Source organism: Morone saxatilis, unplaced genomic scaffold (assembly GCF_004916995.1).
Source record: "Morone saxatilis isolate NCDOM2014 unplaced genomic scaffold, NCSU_SB_2.0 Contig7, whole genome shotgun sequence".
NCBI classification, from domain to species: domain Eukaryota; kingdom Metazoa; phylum Chordata; class Actinopteri; family Moronidae; genus Morone; species Morone saxatilis.
Genome location: NW_023340246.1, coordinates 13,767,460 through 13,785,187, shown reverse-complemented (window position 1 = coordinate 13,785,187; position 17,728 = coordinate 13,767,460). Strand labels below are relative to the sequence as shown.

The window sequence follows — 17,728 nt, the reverse complement described above, 5'->3', positions numbered from 1 at the left end:
GAGAGCAGGCGTGCCTCTCTGCATTTGAAATTAATGTATGTTGTGTACCGTATGTGTGTTTCTGCATATTTATGTGTGCGTGCGTTCGTGTGTGTGGACATCTGTTGTACCCCCTCTCTCTCTCTCACTTTCCCATCCCACACTCAGGTCTGTCCTTCTGTTTCTTTTACATCTAACGGCAGCGAATGGCAGGAGGTAAAAACAGGCTACGAGTAATGCACGTGTGTCTATGTGATGTGATGTGTGCTACTACTTTCTGGAGAAGGTGTATGTGTTTTTGTGTACATATTTGTGTGTACGTGTGTATGCTTCTGACAGCCAATCCACCAGATGGAAGCTGTGATGTTCAGGCTTTTAATTGTATATCTAATGGGTTGATTGGCGTGCGTGGGTGTGTCTTTTTTACCCTTAGAAGGATTTAAACACACAAAGTTGAATAAAGTTAAAGTCATACAAAGTATCTCAGAGAGAGCGAGACAGAGAGCGAGAGAGAGAGATGTGAAAGGTCATATGTGGAAATAAGTTTATATATTTTTGTAACCAACCCCTTTAGGAAGCATAAAAACTGCACACACATGACAAAGGCCAAGAACTGAATGTTAAGCAATTATTTTCAATGCCAGAGAAATGAGGCACGAGGCAGAGATGAGAATCTTCTTGTAGTTTAGAGTTTCAGGGAATGTACTGCCATCAAGAAAGGACTCAGACTGGGGACTCAGACTGGGGACATTGTGGTTCATTGTCAGCATCCCTTAAGCTACAAGGGGGCGCCCCAAAAAAGGGTACATTTTTTAAATCACTCAACACAGTTCACAGTTGCAACTTTTTCCTTTCTTGTTGACAATATTTACCCACATAGTTTCTGGCCCTAGACAGTTTTGAAATCAAAAAATTTGAAGTATCGCATCAGAAAACAAAAAAATACTCAATTTTGCAAAAAAAAAGTTTCAATGCAATACGATACCATGGAAACAAGGCAAACTGCTGCTGTTTGGTTTTACCCGTATTTTTCCTGATTCAGAGCAAACAGGACACGTCTACGTTCTCAAAGTAATGAAAATGTGATGTTGCCCTCCGTTGTTGCCTTCCTTTGTCATTAAGGCTCATGGGTGTGTTTTAATCTGGCAAAACTAAGTCAGCCCACTAGACTGAAGAATCTATTTGGGGAAAAGAAGATTTTCTCTAAAGTGCAGTCAGCAGGATATTAAAGTGCATATCGACAGCTAATCCTAAAAAAGAACTTAAGCTGGATCCAAGCTCTTATCCAGCCTACTGTTGTGTGAAGTAAACACACTCACCAACTTGTGTTATTGTTAAACCAGTATGTGTTATTATATGTACTGATGTAGAAATTCTGCCATTAGGAAATGATAATTGATGTAAAATATGCTGTTCTCCAATCTCTCCTCTCCTCTCTTGCAGCCTGTCAGTGCCATACTAATGGCTCTGTATCTGAGGTCTGCAATAAGGAGACTGGCCAGTGCCAGTGCAGAGAAAATGTGGTTGGACGACAGTGTGACGAGTGCATGGTAAGTATTTTGAAAGACGCCAATAATCTTTACAGATATTGCCAATATATTTTGGAGCCCTTTTTAATATTTATTTTTCACATATAATGACACAAATTCTACCACTTTGTTGGAATCTTGCAATATCATGTGTGTAATGGACTACACGTCTTGACTATTTTAATCCCAATTATATATATTGTGATGATGCTTTTGTTTGTATTTCACTTTATTTTTCTCATCACTTTGCATCAAATGTGTTTCTTTTAGTTTACCAGCAATGTGGTAGGTCAAAAGCTGATTTATGTTCCTTCAAATTGTAATTCACAACTAATACACTTGCCTGTACTTAAGATTTGATATTGTACATACTGTAGCTAAATGCTAATTTTCACAAAGAATTACTCTTACTGTTAATGTTAATGTATATTTTGGATATGTACCTTATTAATATCTTATATATTATATATATTTCATTCTAAAAGTTCTATCTTATCATATCTATCTTATCTTAATACCTACTACTTGTACTGTAAATTAGGTTATATAAGGAATTAGAAAACCTAAAGAAAGAAAGAAAGTCCTTGTAACTCATCAGTTTCCCTCAGAAATCAAGCTGTATATATTATTACACATCCCTACGACTCAGTTTTTGCTATGTCAGCTATCGAGCCGTAGAAGCTCCACAAATGAGACATTTTCATGTTTTTTTTCAACTTTTTTTGTCCTTTTCTTGTACGTTAAGTTTGATGTTTGTATTCATCCTGCTCGCTGATTATCATTGGTCCCCTCTCTGTACCCCCTCCACCCCTCTGTGATGTGATTGGTCCAGCCTAACTGCTGGTGGGATGCTGAGCGTCAGGATTGTATGCCCTGTCGCTGCAGCCCTCACGGCTCTATTTCTCAGCGCTGTGATGTCGAGGGCCGCTGCATCTGTCGCCCCGGCTTTGTGGGCCGACGCTGTGACTTGCGTCGCCAAGGTTACGAGAGGCGGGAGACACGAAGGCCGGTGGAGCGCATTCCCATGGAAGCCGTCCAGCAGAGATGGGGGGGGTCGTCCCGCACGGGGGGTTGTCCCAGGGGGGCGTACAGACCTAAGACAGGGGTAAAGGACACTGCATGTGGATGGCAGTGGTGTGTTTTTAAGTAGCATGGGTGCGTTTTACATGGTGTACAAAGGTTTTAAGGTTTAAAACACATATCACACTGGTTTTGTTTGTGGATGTGATGGTTTGAGGCCTGAGTTTTTAAAACATTGCATGGGAAGGGAGATGTGTATCACATGTATTCTATGTAAGGGTTTTACTAGCATGGCGGTTGCTGTGTTTTGTGACATTTATGTTTGATGTTGCTGAGTGTAAGCAGTAATGCAAGGTTTAGAGTGAATTGTGGGGAAACATACACATAATGAGCAATCTTTAACACGATTTATTTTCTGAGGTTGTCACATTCTGCATTCATAAGGGTTTTTAGCTACTGCACCTTATCCAAATGTTCTTATCTGGCAACGTTTCAGAACATTTGTTAAAATTGTCTTGGTTGTTACACTGTAGCTCAAGGGGCAGTTTGTGAATGTCTGGGTCCAGTCTAATAAACCAGCGTGCTTTGTGTTCTTTTTTTCCTCAGCAAGGAGACATTTTCAGACTGTCAGACAACTTCTAAAGACCTAACCAGTTTTTCGTTGGCCTCTAAACTGAAGAAGTTCAAGTCATCTTTCATGTTCTCTCTTTATCCCACAGGCATACCTTGAAAATACAGCCTTTCTATCCCTTCATTTGGTTCCTCCTCTTTTGCATTTGTTTCTGGCATGTTGTGTCATTTTAACCCCCTTGTCTCTAAGTTGCTCAAGCTTGTCTTACCCTAATTCCACTACCTACACTTAACTCCATTTACAACCCCTTTATCCTTGTCTGTTTCCCAGCCTCAGACTCACGGCGTTACCACAGGTGGAGTGTGCGTACCGTGTCACTGTAACTCGTTTGGTTCCAAGTCGTTTGACTGTGATGAAACCGGTCAGTGTCGGTGTCAGCCAGGCGTCACCGGACCCAAATGTGACCGGTGCTCACGAGGATTCTTCAATTTCCAGGAGGGCGGCTGCACACGTAAGCATACACAGTGGGGCAGAAAGAAAAGTGTTTATTTAAAAAGTAAGGCTTGATATCAACCCACCGAACAAAAATATAGCTTAATCCACTGGAAATCCTGACAAAAGCAAAGCGTTGTCATCATTATGTTAAAAAAACTGCTTCTTTGTTCTTCTTTCTTTTTCATTTGAAGTTTACAGCAGTTGTCTGCAGAGACATTTAAAAAAAGTTATTGGAATTTAAAAAAGTTCATGTTATTCCTCACATCATGTTGCCAGTCTTATAATTACTTATTAATAATTAACTTTGCAAACTCCTTTTATTGTTTATAAGCAGGACAAAGCTAGGCATCCTCATAAATTCTCTGAATATGAGCCGCTGGCATTAGGTAAATGAGTGTATTCAGAAATACAATTTGTCAGTGTAGGCATTTTTTCCCATTCCAGTTTCACGTGGACATAATACACTGTTTGTATCTACATTGTAACTTCATAGCATCATACGTTTCTGCAGAAACCACAAAATTCATATCTTATAAAAGTCAGACTTGCAGAAATTATGAAGGACTCCTATTTTCATGCCATTGATGATCATGTATTTTTGACATTACACCATGTTTTAACAAATGAAAGACTGTAGGAAGGAGGCAAAGAAGGATGAAGGGAAGCAATAAATAACTGTGTGTATGAGTTAGTGGAAAGATGAAATGTTGCCAAGAGAAACCAACTGCTGATTCATATGAACTTCTTTGAAGATTGGACACACAGAATAATAATGACATGAGCAATAAATTATGGAGCTAAAAGATTTCTTATTCATCTTGGCTTGTGAACAAGCAAAACAGCTTATAACTGTATGTAAAGAACATTTAAGGAAGAGATCGAATCAACGAATCAAATTAAATTAGTCAGATTTATAGGGAAATCCCTGTTTTTGTGTCTGACGTGATTCATGCAAATGATACATATAATATTAAGTTTAAAACAGAGCATTTCTCATTTTGTGTTTCTATTTCTATTTATTGACATTATGTTAACACTGTTTTCTATAATTCCCATCTTGTTATCATGATCGATGCTATACATAGAACTATGAACGTTCCTGCTAATTTAAATTTCCACAGTTCTACTAAAAACCCTTCTTCTAGTAGCGGTGATTCAAAGTTAAATCAGGAAAGATTTAACACCAAGCACACTTTTGTATTGACACCTCAAATTAAATGTCAAGGTTTGCCCAAATTGTACAGAATGTGGACAGTCTGGGTCACTTTGAATCACCTGTTCATAGACTTATACACAAATATTGATCATCGTTAAAAACGAGGAGATAACATTTTTTTTAAAAAGTGTCAGATTTCCTTTTTATAGCAAGATTATGTTAGATTTTAGAGCATAAATGGCTAATTCTTTCTGTTACAAATGAGAAGTTCTATTCATAAGAAAAACTTAAAAACCCACCATACTCTATTAAATACACTTAGGGATATTGCTGATACAGCCTTACTTGGTCTAGTATGAGCAGTAGGGTGTACTTATGAGTAGTAGTTATTATTGCTAGCTGACAAAAAATACAATGCAACATGATAATAATGAGATGTATAAGTGGTGAAGTGATCAAGAATTGTACATCTATTTGTAGCAAGAGCTGAATATTTTCACTATGGTTGCCTGAGGTGGTGTTACATCATCTGAAAATACTTTAGTCATTTTTAAAATACCTATTCCAGACCAGTCTTTTTTTTTTTTTATAAGGGAATATGTTCAAATTATTAAATCATATGCCCTAAAAACCTGGCAATCCAGGCAGCAGGTGCAGCAAACTTGTGCTGCCCAAAATGAGGATTAAGCATCCACGCACCCCAAGTATGACTATGAATAGCTTTTCCCACATATTTCCTTATGCAATATATTATTGATGCTAACCGCTATTGACAGCCAAGAAGAACAGTAATAAGTTGGCCAGAAAGCAGAGTCATGCAGCAGAAACACAAGATAGAGACTGGGAATTATTTGCTTTGATTTGTCTTAAGATCGCTACCACATTGCGACGGTCAGGTTATAGAGATAATATGCTGGATTGCAGTAGGAGTACTCTGCCATTGGTAATTGTGTTTTCTGGGGAATGGTGGTGTTTATTGAGTAAGATAATTGTTTGCGAATAACTTGAAATGAATGAAACTGGGGGATTATGGGTGTTACAATAAACAACTTAATCTTTATGCAGTAAATTACCTTTAATTCCTATAACTATAACAGTTTTAATTAAATGTATTATTATATGTTGGCTAGTCCACATAATTCAGTATGCAACATTCACCTTATTATCAATCTAATAAACATTTTCTATTCTCGCTTTCTACTTTTTTGGAAGGTGTCAAATAATAGTTAGATAAAGACAAATGTTTCTGTATTTCACACATTTACAACAGTTCAACTAGATACACGCTGTTACCAAATCCTTCCCCCTTGGGTTAACTTTCCAACAAAATGTGTTTGTGTTTAAATTTGGAATCTGCTAGCCAGCATGTCATGTTGTTAAAGAAAATTGTGTAATTGTTGCGAACAATAAGAAATAAGTCACTGAAAATAAATCAGCTTCTAGGTGACATTTTTACAGGCACACCACTGATTTATCTTCTTTTTTATTCAAAAACATTAAAAATGTATTTTCCCTCCTCTCCTACAGCCTGTCAGTGCAGTCATGTGGGGAATAACTGTGACGCTAACACAGGACAGTGCATCTGTCCTCCGAACACTGTTGGTGAGAGGTGCGACCGCTGTGCTCCCAACCACTGGGGCCATGATATTGTCACTGGATGCAAGGTAGGCTGAAACTCTATTTGCAAAGAGCAGTTGTGTAACTTACAGTACCTATTCTAACACGTCGAGGGACTTAGCAAACACACTGGAGAAATAACATAAAAATAAGGCTTAAGTACTGTACAAGAGATGACTGGTCCACTTGTCTATTTAACAAAATGTTTTATAGACAGTGAAACAAAAGCTTTCCATACCTTTCTGGGTATTTTTACTTTCCAGTATTTTGAAATGATTTGAGCCCTGTTTTTTATATTTCTAATATAATGCTAGTAGCAAAATTCTCTCATCTATTAGAGCAATATTATGTTAAGATTTGGCACCCTGAGTTGCTATACCATTGTCGTAAAAATAAAAAATAAAAATTGCCAATGACTAAAAGCCAGTCCCAGATTTACTCTTGTCCTCGTCTTCTCTCTCCTTTTTTCTACTTAGCTTCCTCCATCGCTTAGGGTCTTCTCCCCTGCCATTAGCTATGTCCATAGAAGCTGCTGAGCCTAGTTAACACTGTGAGCACCCAGTCCCGGGCGTCCAGGAGAGTACTAAGCTTACTTGCTAACAGCAGCTGCATTATGCAGCAGTTATACTTTGCTTTGCTACTTTGCTGATTTACAGAGGAAACTCTGTAAATCACTGAGAGTTGTGGCGGAGCAGCCAGAGGGAAAACCAGAAAGCATTTTTTTGTTTTGTTTTTTGTTTTATAAAACATGATCCAGTTTCACCAAAATCAGTAACAAAGTTAGCTGCCGAAAAGCATTACGTACCATCTATGACAGGGAGCACAAAGTTACATAACACAACAACAGGGTGCAGTGGGGAATGACAGAGGCACCGCTCACCCTATTACAATTCAGTGTTGCATCAAAATGCGTGCATAGTCAATATATTACTCTAAATGACCACATAAACCCAATTTTCTTACTACCTTAACCCCAATAAGTGCATAGTAAAGGTAAATATAATCGAAGGAAATCACATTATTCCAGCTTTAGTCACAATTTACACAGTCTTTATCTTATTAGCCTTTTTAGCTTCGGTTCAGCTGCTCTCCCTTTTATATTTTCCTTCCTCCACTCTTTGGTGTGTGGTCCCTCTCTTTCCTCCCATACTCCGTTCACTTATTGTCACAGTGCCTGTTTACACAGCCTTTTCTCCATATTCCCTCCTCTTTATCACCTTTATTTCTGGGACTCTATCGTTCCAATCTCCTCTGCTTCTCTGTTCTGTAACACGACTTTGTTCAAAGTGTTTAGAAAGTAATTGTTCTGCACTGAAACTATCTCACCAAAGGACCGGGAGGCAGCAATAACAGTAAACTATTAGAAGTAGACTATTAGCAATTAGAGGCTTGAACATGGAAGTACTGTAAGTCTCAGTTTAACAACAGATTGATCCAAAAGAGTACATCAGGACAACAAAGAGGGATGCAACAGAGCTTATTGGTACCAAACAAACACAAAAAAGTACCAAAGACAAGTAAAACAGTAAAACACAGCAAAGAAGAAAGGACATAGGACAGCAAAATAAAAGACAAACTAGAACTAAGCAAAATAGATACACACAGCAAATTCTTTGGTGTGACACATTTAATTCTAAAGAGAGACAACAAGAGATTATATGGAGACAATGCTGAACACTTACAAGCTCTAAGTATGAACAAACATCAATACATAAAATATCCTGGAAAATCAACACTTATAAACAATGAAAGACTGTTGCTTTGTTCAACGACACTGAGGATCTTGATTAAAGTGGTTCTCATTTCAGCAGACAGGCATCTACAGCTTTTCAGCTTATAATTGTGCAGCTTTTGCCTCGCAGCACACATAACAATCACCCCTTTTTATGGTGTTTTCATCTTTAATTGAGACATTTGTCAATTGTAATAACACCCAATGTAATTCAGTGATTGTTTTTTTTTTTTTACTGAGAAACCCATTCTACCACTGCACTTTAGTGTTAACAGGTAGAGTTTTTATAGGGATTGCACTCACTCCAGTCACGCACACATTACATTTTTGGACTACAAAACTCAATTAGAATGTTTGAACTTCATCTTTTACCATTAGACAAATGTATGCATTACACATGAGTGTCTGCTTGATGTTATAATGTTTATTTTTAAACCATTAAGACCAATAACAGCCTAATAATCTCTGTCTTTGTGTATGTAGGACTGTGGTTGCAGTGTGATCGGCTCAGTGACCCAGCAATGTAACGTCAACACAGGCTGCTGCTTCTGTCGCGACTCCTTCAGAGGAGAGAAATGCAATGAATGTCAAATTGGATACAGAGACTTTCCTCAGGTGAATGGTCCACATCAACTCTGCTAATATTACTATTATTATCATAAAATATTGCTTTTATTGTTGAGTTATTGAGAGAGGAGGCACTGGAGAGAATCTCAGATGGGACTCGATCACTGGGGGTTGAGAGTCTGTGACTCTACTAGGACAGGGGAGTGAGAGTTTCATGGACATGACAATGCTATTATTATGGGTTTTATGAGCATTAAATGCTTCAATAAAAGGATGTGTCCCCTGCCAGAATGATAGAAACCTAACAGTGTCATCACACCAGTGGGTTTATTTTCATTTTAAGTCATCTTTACAAAAGAGCAAAACTTTTCTGCATAGATTCAGCTTATATTTCCTGATCAGAGGTACCTCACTTGAAATTAGAAAATGAACTTGCTGTACATAAAAATATTCTACCAGATAATGACTACAGGTGAAATTCAACAACATCTTGAAATTTTCAGTTTAATTCCAGCCTTCTCAGTTTGAAGGCAACAGACTTTCTTTTAATTAGACTTCAAAGGGGACATTTGTACAATCACAATTGCAATCAAAGTTCATATTTCATTTACTTCATTCTGAAGTTTCAAGGTAGTTTTTCATGAATAGCACGGAAACAGAATAAAAACTACATAATGATCCTGTTATCCTGATATATTCAGAGAAATTTCATGGTCATTTTTATTTTTTTTTACACTTATTGGAAGTCAGTCGCTTCAGTCGAATGGGAACTTAGCTGGACAACTCTGTGTTTTTCTGTTCTTTTGAACTTCAGCGATGTTTGGACTGACGTGGGAGTGAGAAGATAATGGCAACATTTTCATTTTTGAGCTTGAAGTTTAATGGTTTGGTGAAGCATAAAGCTAGGCCACACTCTGCTAGTTCCTCTCTCAGCCTGTTATATTGTTGATAACAGAAGCTTGCCGTTGTCTGCATCCCCATTTCCCACAGTGCACCCAGTGTGAGTGTAACGTCTCAGGATCGGACAGCCAGACCTGCGACCTGGAGAGACAAGTGTGTGCCTGCGCAGACCGAACAGGAAAGTGCAGTTGCAAGGTATACACCCTCAAAAACACACATGCTTTTACTCCCACATGATGTTAAAGAGGAATTTTACTTAGTTTTTGACTATTCTTTCTGTCAGTGCACTTACAGTGGTAGTTTGAACTTTTTTACGAAGAACAAAATACCCATTTAATTACAACAATGACTGCTGACATTTTCCTGAACAACTGTACTGTCTGAAAGTCTGAATCCTACCAGGAGATGATAGTTTAGATTTGAATGTCAATGCAGATTTAAAACCTACTACTGACGGTTTTTGTTTCTTCTATCTGTGTATGTTTAGAGTCTATGCATGTGTGTGTCTGATTTTTGTATTATATGTGTGCATGTATGTGTTAGATTGTAATAATTTCAGTAAATGTCTCAGAACTGAGTAAGATGGGCATCTCTGCATGGCGGCCTCCATATGCTGGCGAACACAAAAGTGCTCACACAAAGATAGATAGATTCATAAATACCTATACATGGACAGTTTTTCTCTGCTACATTGTCTAGGAATAAGAAAGTGAAGTGCATCATTTTTAAAGGTGTAAATATCACATATTGACACAAATACACACCTATAAAGACACACAAGAAAAGAATATATTTCACACCTTTCGACCTCACTGTGACAAACTGATCACATAATGCCTCTCATCAATAGCTTGCTGTCAGCTCGCACTAACACACACACGCACATATTAAATATGTAGCACACACAGACTGGAGACACCTTTCATCTCTGCTGTCACTTGCTGAGCACATTATCCCGCATAGACAGTGAAAAATGCTAAAACTAAATTTGTGTGCTAACACACACACAAATTCACACACCTGATTCATGGACTGTAATGAGTCTTCAGATCACTGGGTGTCATCGTCACTCTGAATGGGTAGGAGGTTGACTGCCTGCCACTCAAACAGTCATTCAATCTGTCACCTGTCTCTCTGTTCATCTGTTATTTCTGCTGCCTGTGACATGTTATGCTGGTTGTCTGTCTGTCTGTCTGTCTGTCTGTCTGTCTGTACCTCTCTATCTATGGAAGTATGTGACATAAGTGAATTTATCATCAGATATCTCTAAAATTAAAGAAACCATATGTGGACCCACTGTTTTAGGTATTCTTAAAATGCAAGGATTGTATATTAAGTAATAACTACTGCAATGTTCTGATAAGTACTTTATTTTTATGTAATTTATCAAACAAGATGTCTTAAAATTCCCAAATTCCAGCTTCTCAAATGTGATGATTTTCTCTTAGTTTTTTGTTATTAGAAATTGAATAACTTTGGGTTTTGGACTGTTGTTGGACACAGCAAAGGATTTTAAAACGTCACTCTGAACCTAAGGTGGTGGCCATTTTTTCAGTGTACTGTGAGATTATAGATTAAACAAAGCATCAGTTCATTGAAAAATATGTAACTAAATTAAATAGATGATTATTAGTTGCCAGTAATAACACAATGGCATCCTTTTGACTAACAAATACTAATAATGTGGAGTACTAAAGTTGACGTTCTAGGTTCCTTCACTAGATTTTTCACCTTCCACTGTTGTTCTTGGTTCTTACTCACTAACCTGCAGGACTTTTTGACAGAACTCAACATTAATTGGATGATGTTTTGTTGACAGCACTGTAAGCCCTTTCTTAGCATAGAGAAGGCTTAATACACAGACCTGTCCACAATCCCATTTTAGACCAGTCAGCGCACAGCTTATTTATTTGTAAACAATTCAGTGCAGTGAGATACTTATTTCTATTCCAGTGCAACCAAGGCATCAAATGCATTTTCTGTGTTGTCCACAGTCCAAGTTAAAGTATAAGTAAGTCAACTAAGAATCACATTGTTTTTAATTGCGTATAGGTTGATACAAATAAAGGATTCATTGTCTCATGTCTCTCATAAATGTTCACAACAGCTTACCTCACATATGTCTGTTAACCTGTGTTTGGTATTTAAGGCAAATGTGAAAGGAGACAACTGTGACCACTGTAAGCCAGAGACATTTGGGTTGTCGGTACGAAACCCACTTGGGTGCAGCAAATGTTACTGTTACGGACTGACGCAGTCCTGCACAGAGGCACAAGGACTCATCAGGATGTGGGTGAGTAGCCATATCTTAATTGTTTTACATGTTTCCTTTCACTGTTATGGTTTATGATCAGGGGACCATAAGCAACACTTTACTGCTTTTGCAATGTTTCACAAATGTAAGACATAAACAGCCTCATTGACTTTAAAGAAAATGGAACTCGATGGATCTCTTTGAACACTCACGATATGAAATCAGTTCATTTACATTGTAACTATCTGTAACTTGTATTTGTTTATATATTTAAGGATGGACAATGCACAATTTAATAATTAACATTAGTCCACCATGTATATGTATTACAGGAAAACATTAAAAGAAAACATACTAAAGCACACAAGCATAGATAAATAGTAAAACAATCACATAACCATATGAGTGGAGCTAAACTCACATAAGCACAGACTATAGTAACACAATGACATAACAATATGACATAAAATACGTTAAAGGAGACATTATGTGCACAGACAGGGGAAGTGAATAAATAAATATTAGGCAGAAAGTGAACTGGAGACAAGGTCATGGGCGGCCAAGGCTCACTGATGTACGTGGGGAGTGAAGGCTGGCCTGTGTGATCCGATCCAACAGACGAGCTACTGTTTGTTTACTGCAAAACAAAACTTGGGAAACTTTATGTAGACTCCACAACTACTTCTGGTTTCTGGTCTGTTTCCATGTTCACTTAGGATCTCTCCTGCTTCCAATGTTTTATCCTTGGATCTAACCAGTAGTTGCCTGTAAGCTGTACTTTTTGTACACACTGGCTCTGCCAGCTTCCTTGCTGAGACAACACATTTGACAGCTGGCTGCCTACAACTGACTGCATTATGCCAATATTGTAAGCTTCACAGAGGTTTGTTCAAATATTTAAAGTTAATGGACCTAATTTTACTCGATTTTCACTTTCTTTACAACCTACTTGGTAGCTGTGAATAGGTTACAAATATAAAAATATAGAGAAGGTGGGCTGATATTTACAGAGATTGTTGCATTTAGGAATATTGGCACTCTTTGAAGGCTCTGTTGCAAAATCACAATTTAAGCCTGGAACTAAACATGATTTAATTATTCAAACAGGCAATTGTATTGGACACATTTTAATTCTCAGCAGTTAGAAATGTTGCTTGCTGTGTGATTTTCTGCCCCACTGAAGTGCGAATCAACAAGGTTAAGAAGCACATACACTACTCGCACACTCCCAATTAGTAAACAAGACTAAAAGTCTACAGCCATACTCCTGGCTCTGTGAGGAACGCAGTGGTTTGAGCTAAATGCTAACTTTAGCCTCCTACCATGCTCACAATGACGATGCTAACATGCTGATGTTTTACAGGTGTAATGTTTATCATGTTCACCAACTTAAACCCTGTTCAGACAGGATTAATATTACAGGAGGAGGTGGGGAACAAAATATTCACTGTGCTCCTTCTTGGTAATTTAACTCACTGTTCCAAACAACATTTTAACAATAGAGGAATGGCAGGATATGGTCTGTAATAGACATTGACTTTCAGCAGGACTAGTCAAAAAAAGAAAGACAAAAGCCTAGGTGGGAGAGTTGGAGGAACAGACGTGAACAGGAACTGCTAAGAGTTAATTCGACATATTTTTAGTTATTTTTATTTGCAAAAATGTAAATAAATATAGACAAAAAAAGAGAATATCAGTGCCTGTAGCTGATATTAAAACAGCCTATTTTATGAGCTTTTGCAGGATCTCTTTCTTCTCCTGATAGTTTGAATTTTTTCTGTCATATGGTTCCCAAACAGGCCTTAATGTTGGTTTTAGCATGTTTCCATCCTCTCCTGTTTTGTCCAAAAACATTTTAAACTTGAAACCAAAGAAGAAAAGAGAGAGGTTAGAATTGTACTTTGCTTTCTGATCAATAAGTCATAACCAAAAAATACTAAGGCACACTGCAGAGTACAAGTCTAACATTTCTCTTTTCTTTTGTGGTCTCATGATATGTCCTTGGATCAAAATGTTTTTTATACCTGCATTTGTGAAGTAGCACTCCTTGGCTAATATACACTACTGGCATTTGCTCTCTATAGACATTTTTGACTTATTCCTTTTTCACACGAATAAAAATTTCACACTGAAGTGATGAAAGAAGAAAAAAAGCAGGGTAAGCGGCTCTTTTCGCGGAAAAAAACTCAGAGATCTACTTCCACGTCACTCCAGACAGGATTTCAATTACAGGAGACCAAGGTAGTGGGCCGACCGACAGACCGCCATTGTGATCTACAGAGCTACGCTGCAAACAGTTAGTAAATCCACTTTGCTTGTCGGTCAAAAGTGAAATCCATAACCCTTTTGCACAGAGTTGTCGTAGAAGGTTGTAGAAGCCTGTTGTTCATTCGAGTCAACTCTTGTAAACCTTGGAAAATGCCCCAGCTAGCCTGGCTTATGTATCGATGGCTTCCATACATCAAAATACAAACATGTAGTGTGGATATTACGGATACCAGCTGTAAGTCAAAAACAGAGGTACTGAAGTGTATCAGACACCATCAGACAGTCAGCCAGCAAGTTAGCAATCGATTGTTGAGTGGCAGCCTGTTTTTAATAAAGGCCCTTCATCTCAGAAACGGTTGCCATCTGCGATAAACTGGCGTTTCCGTGGTAACCGTAGAGTTTTCTGATGGAGTGTGGCGAGAGGCTTCATTTGAACGACAAACATTCACTTCATTTATTGTTGACAGAGAGAGAGAGGGGGAGAGCTGGACAGCGAGAGAGAAAGACAGAAAAAATGGAGAGTTTATTGGAAAGAGAGAGATTTTCTCTGAACCACTGAATCGTGAGATTACACTGAGTGGAGTGGGACATACACACACACACACACGCACACAACCTCACACACCATATCTAGACACTATACACAGTACACATGCATTCACATACACAATCTCACACTACACAGGATTACACAGAGGTTGGAGAAGAGGGACGGACACACACACACACACACACACACACACACACATTATGCCATACACAAACACAGGCACTTTTTTGTGGTATTTATCTCTGATAAAAGAACTGTGTGTGTGATTGAACGACTATTTACTGGTTGTTAAATACTGCTGTGGAGAACTGCACTAATATAATACAATAAAATCTATAAAGAACTGAGATAAGATCAAAGCGCTGATAAGATATGAGGAGGGAAAATACCTTCAGAGAATTCTATTCTTAAAGAAGAGAAAGGTTTTGCCCCAGACAAAATGCAACATTTTCTAACTAAATTATTAATTTAAATAACTTTTGTACCAAAAAAATTCTATATAAACTTCCTGAAACATATTCCTCCGATATGCAGCTTATTAAGTTATTAACACTGCTGCTGCCCCCTCACACACACCAGATGCAAGATTTTGCATTGTGGTTCTTTCCATAAACCCTGTCTAAATCATAAAATGTATCGTTACTTTTATCAGATAGCCAAAGCCTTCAGTGTTATGTATTTTATGTATGAAAACAGCTATTTTGCACATTGTTGAAATTACCTTACAAAGGATCTGTAATCTCTTATTATCCCCCCTTACAAGCATTTCAGTCTCACTTTTTGTCCTATTTGGGAGTGAAAATAACTCACTCTCACATCACGTCTCAGTATATTACTGAAACAGCTCAGATTGGGATTTGATGAACTTTTTTCTCACTTTTTCTCTTTTACTTGTTTTATTTCATTCTTGTATCCAGTAAATTGCAAAGAAACCAACCACAGTAGCTACAGTATATAAATGTTTTGAATTGAATTGAAGTAAAACTAAAAAAGACTGAAATAAGCAACTTCCCATTCCATGTGTGACTGCCTCTCTTTTATGCAGCCAGTGTGTCCAAGCTATAGTGACTTCATAGATTTCAGATTCTGTCCATTCAACCAAAGAGCACTCTTCCATAATATCTCAGATATTATTCCAACCATATCAACGCTGCTGGACTACAGCGATAGAGAGAGGGAGAGATCCAGGCTCGAGCAGATGAATCTATTTTTAAATTGGTCCACTCAACCACAACCCGCAGTCAATAATAAACCCTGATATTATTCAAATAATATTGAAATATCAACACATAAAGTGGGAGACTGAGAGAATGAGAAAGAAAGGGCTAGATTTTCTCCAGACTCTCAGTAATAACTCAAATATGATTCACATACCAGAGAGCAGGAGGTAGAGTGACGCCATCTGTTTCAAGTTATATTCAGAACACATTTAAATTAACTGACTTTGACCACTAATATGGAAAATAACTTCTCCTCACACTAATATAAAAAAGCAACAAAAGTTTTCTTTACTTATTTTTAGTAAAGAAAAATCACAACGCAAGCATCTTAAAAAAGATGGACTTGGTGATTGTCTTATTAACAATAACACAATTATGTTATATTAGGAAGTTCACTTTTTGCTGCACTAAAACCAGAGTGCAAAATACCAAAATAAAATTGATTATTATTATTTTTTTTATTGCCTTTAGTATCTCAAAAGTCACACACACAAAGCTGCCAGAGTAAAGGTGTTTGGTTGCACAAGACAAATTGTGACTCTATAATAATCTCAGACTTTAAATGACTAGAATTGTTGTACCAATTCAAATTCATTTGATTTTTCATGAAAAAACTGCCTGCACAGAACGTTTTTGCAGAAGGTGTGACCTGATGGTATTTGGAGATGAGAAGGCATCTAGTTATGTTCCAATCAAATATTTGCATAAAAGGGGCCTTCATTTGGCCAGTGTTTAGAGCTGCCTAGACCGTCCTCATTAGTTACCATATTCCACAATCTTCTGTGCCCACAGATGAAACATGAAAAGAAACCAAAGATAATGAAATTTCTGTAACAAGATAGGAGCCCCAGACAAAAACTATTTGAAATCGATGTCTGCCAAAGTTTAGAAAAACCTTGAGTGTGGAGCATTGTTGGAGTCAGCATCATTAGGAGGTCAGGAAGAGAGACTGTGTGACTGAAGGAGAAAAGAAAGACACTGACTTTTCACACATGACTGCTTTGCAGGTCTGTGCTATGGCATGCTATATAATTTTAGTGGTTCATTTATTATTACACCATTCTACCCACCCATATATGTACATATGCTGTGTTCAGGCTCAGTTTGTGTCAGGTACTACATGGTGAAAGACTGTTTAAAAGGTGGGCCTCATTTTGTAGTGCATCTCTCAATCAATCCCAAACCCAACAATACTGTTTTTTTTTTTGTTTTTTTTATATTCTCTTTAATAAAAAGGAACTCTGTTGTTGCGACACATTAATATTGTCATCACTGTTTTGTGTCCTAGTTAACGCTGAAGCCAGAGCAGACGGTGCTCCCCCTGGTGGACAAATCCAACACTGTGGAGACAAGGAGAGGCGTGAGCTTCCAGCACCCTGAGATCCTCGCCCATGCAGAGCTGGTCACCTCAATTTTATCTGAACCCTACTACTGGCAACTGCCTGAGCAGTTCAAAGGCTCTATGGTAGGAAAACCTCCTTTTTTGTTGTAATAATATTATAGATAAATCCCAGATCAGATGTCATTGTGAAATCAGTACCGCCTTGGTAATGTCTTTAATAAGTTCTCTACGCCTTTCTTTAGATTACAGCATATGGTGGGCAGCTGAAATATGCAGTGTACTACGAGGCCAGAGATGAAACCGGTCCTTCCTCTTATGAGCCTCAGGTCATCATTAAAGGCGGTCCTAACCGCAACGTCTTGATGACACGTCACATACCAGGACTCCAGATTGGTCAGCTCACCCGCCACGAGATCGACATGACAGAGGTACAGTAAAGCTTTGGATGAAAGTGGGCTATTGAATAATAATTGAAGAAATATTTATGTTAGGACTTTTCAAAATAACTTCTTCTATTAGAAACAAACT

The 17,728-nt window shown here is 37.8% G+C and overlaps 1 protein-coding gene across 1 annotated transcript in view; it reads left to right on the top strand.

Moving 5' to 3' along the window:
• Nucleotides 1-17,728, top strand: part of lama2 (laminin, alpha 2) — a gene marked incomplete in the record, with an annotated part of 177,548 nt that overhangs the window by 95,746 nt on the left and 64,074 nt on the right. The window contains 9 exon segments of the mRNA XM_035679280.1: nucleotides 1,423-1,529; nucleotides 2,341-2,613; nucleotides 3,430-3,610; nucleotides 6,278-6,414; nucleotides 8,583-8,714; nucleotides 9,657-9,761; nucleotides 11,716-11,859; nucleotides 17,147-17,323; nucleotides 17,443-17,628. Coding sequence (XP_035535173.1) covers nucleotides 1,423-1,529; nucleotides 2,341-2,613; nucleotides 3,430-3,610; nucleotides 6,278-6,414; nucleotides 8,583-8,714; nucleotides 9,657-9,761; nucleotides 11,716-11,859; nucleotides 17,147-17,323; nucleotides 17,443-17,628 — 1,442 coding nt within the window.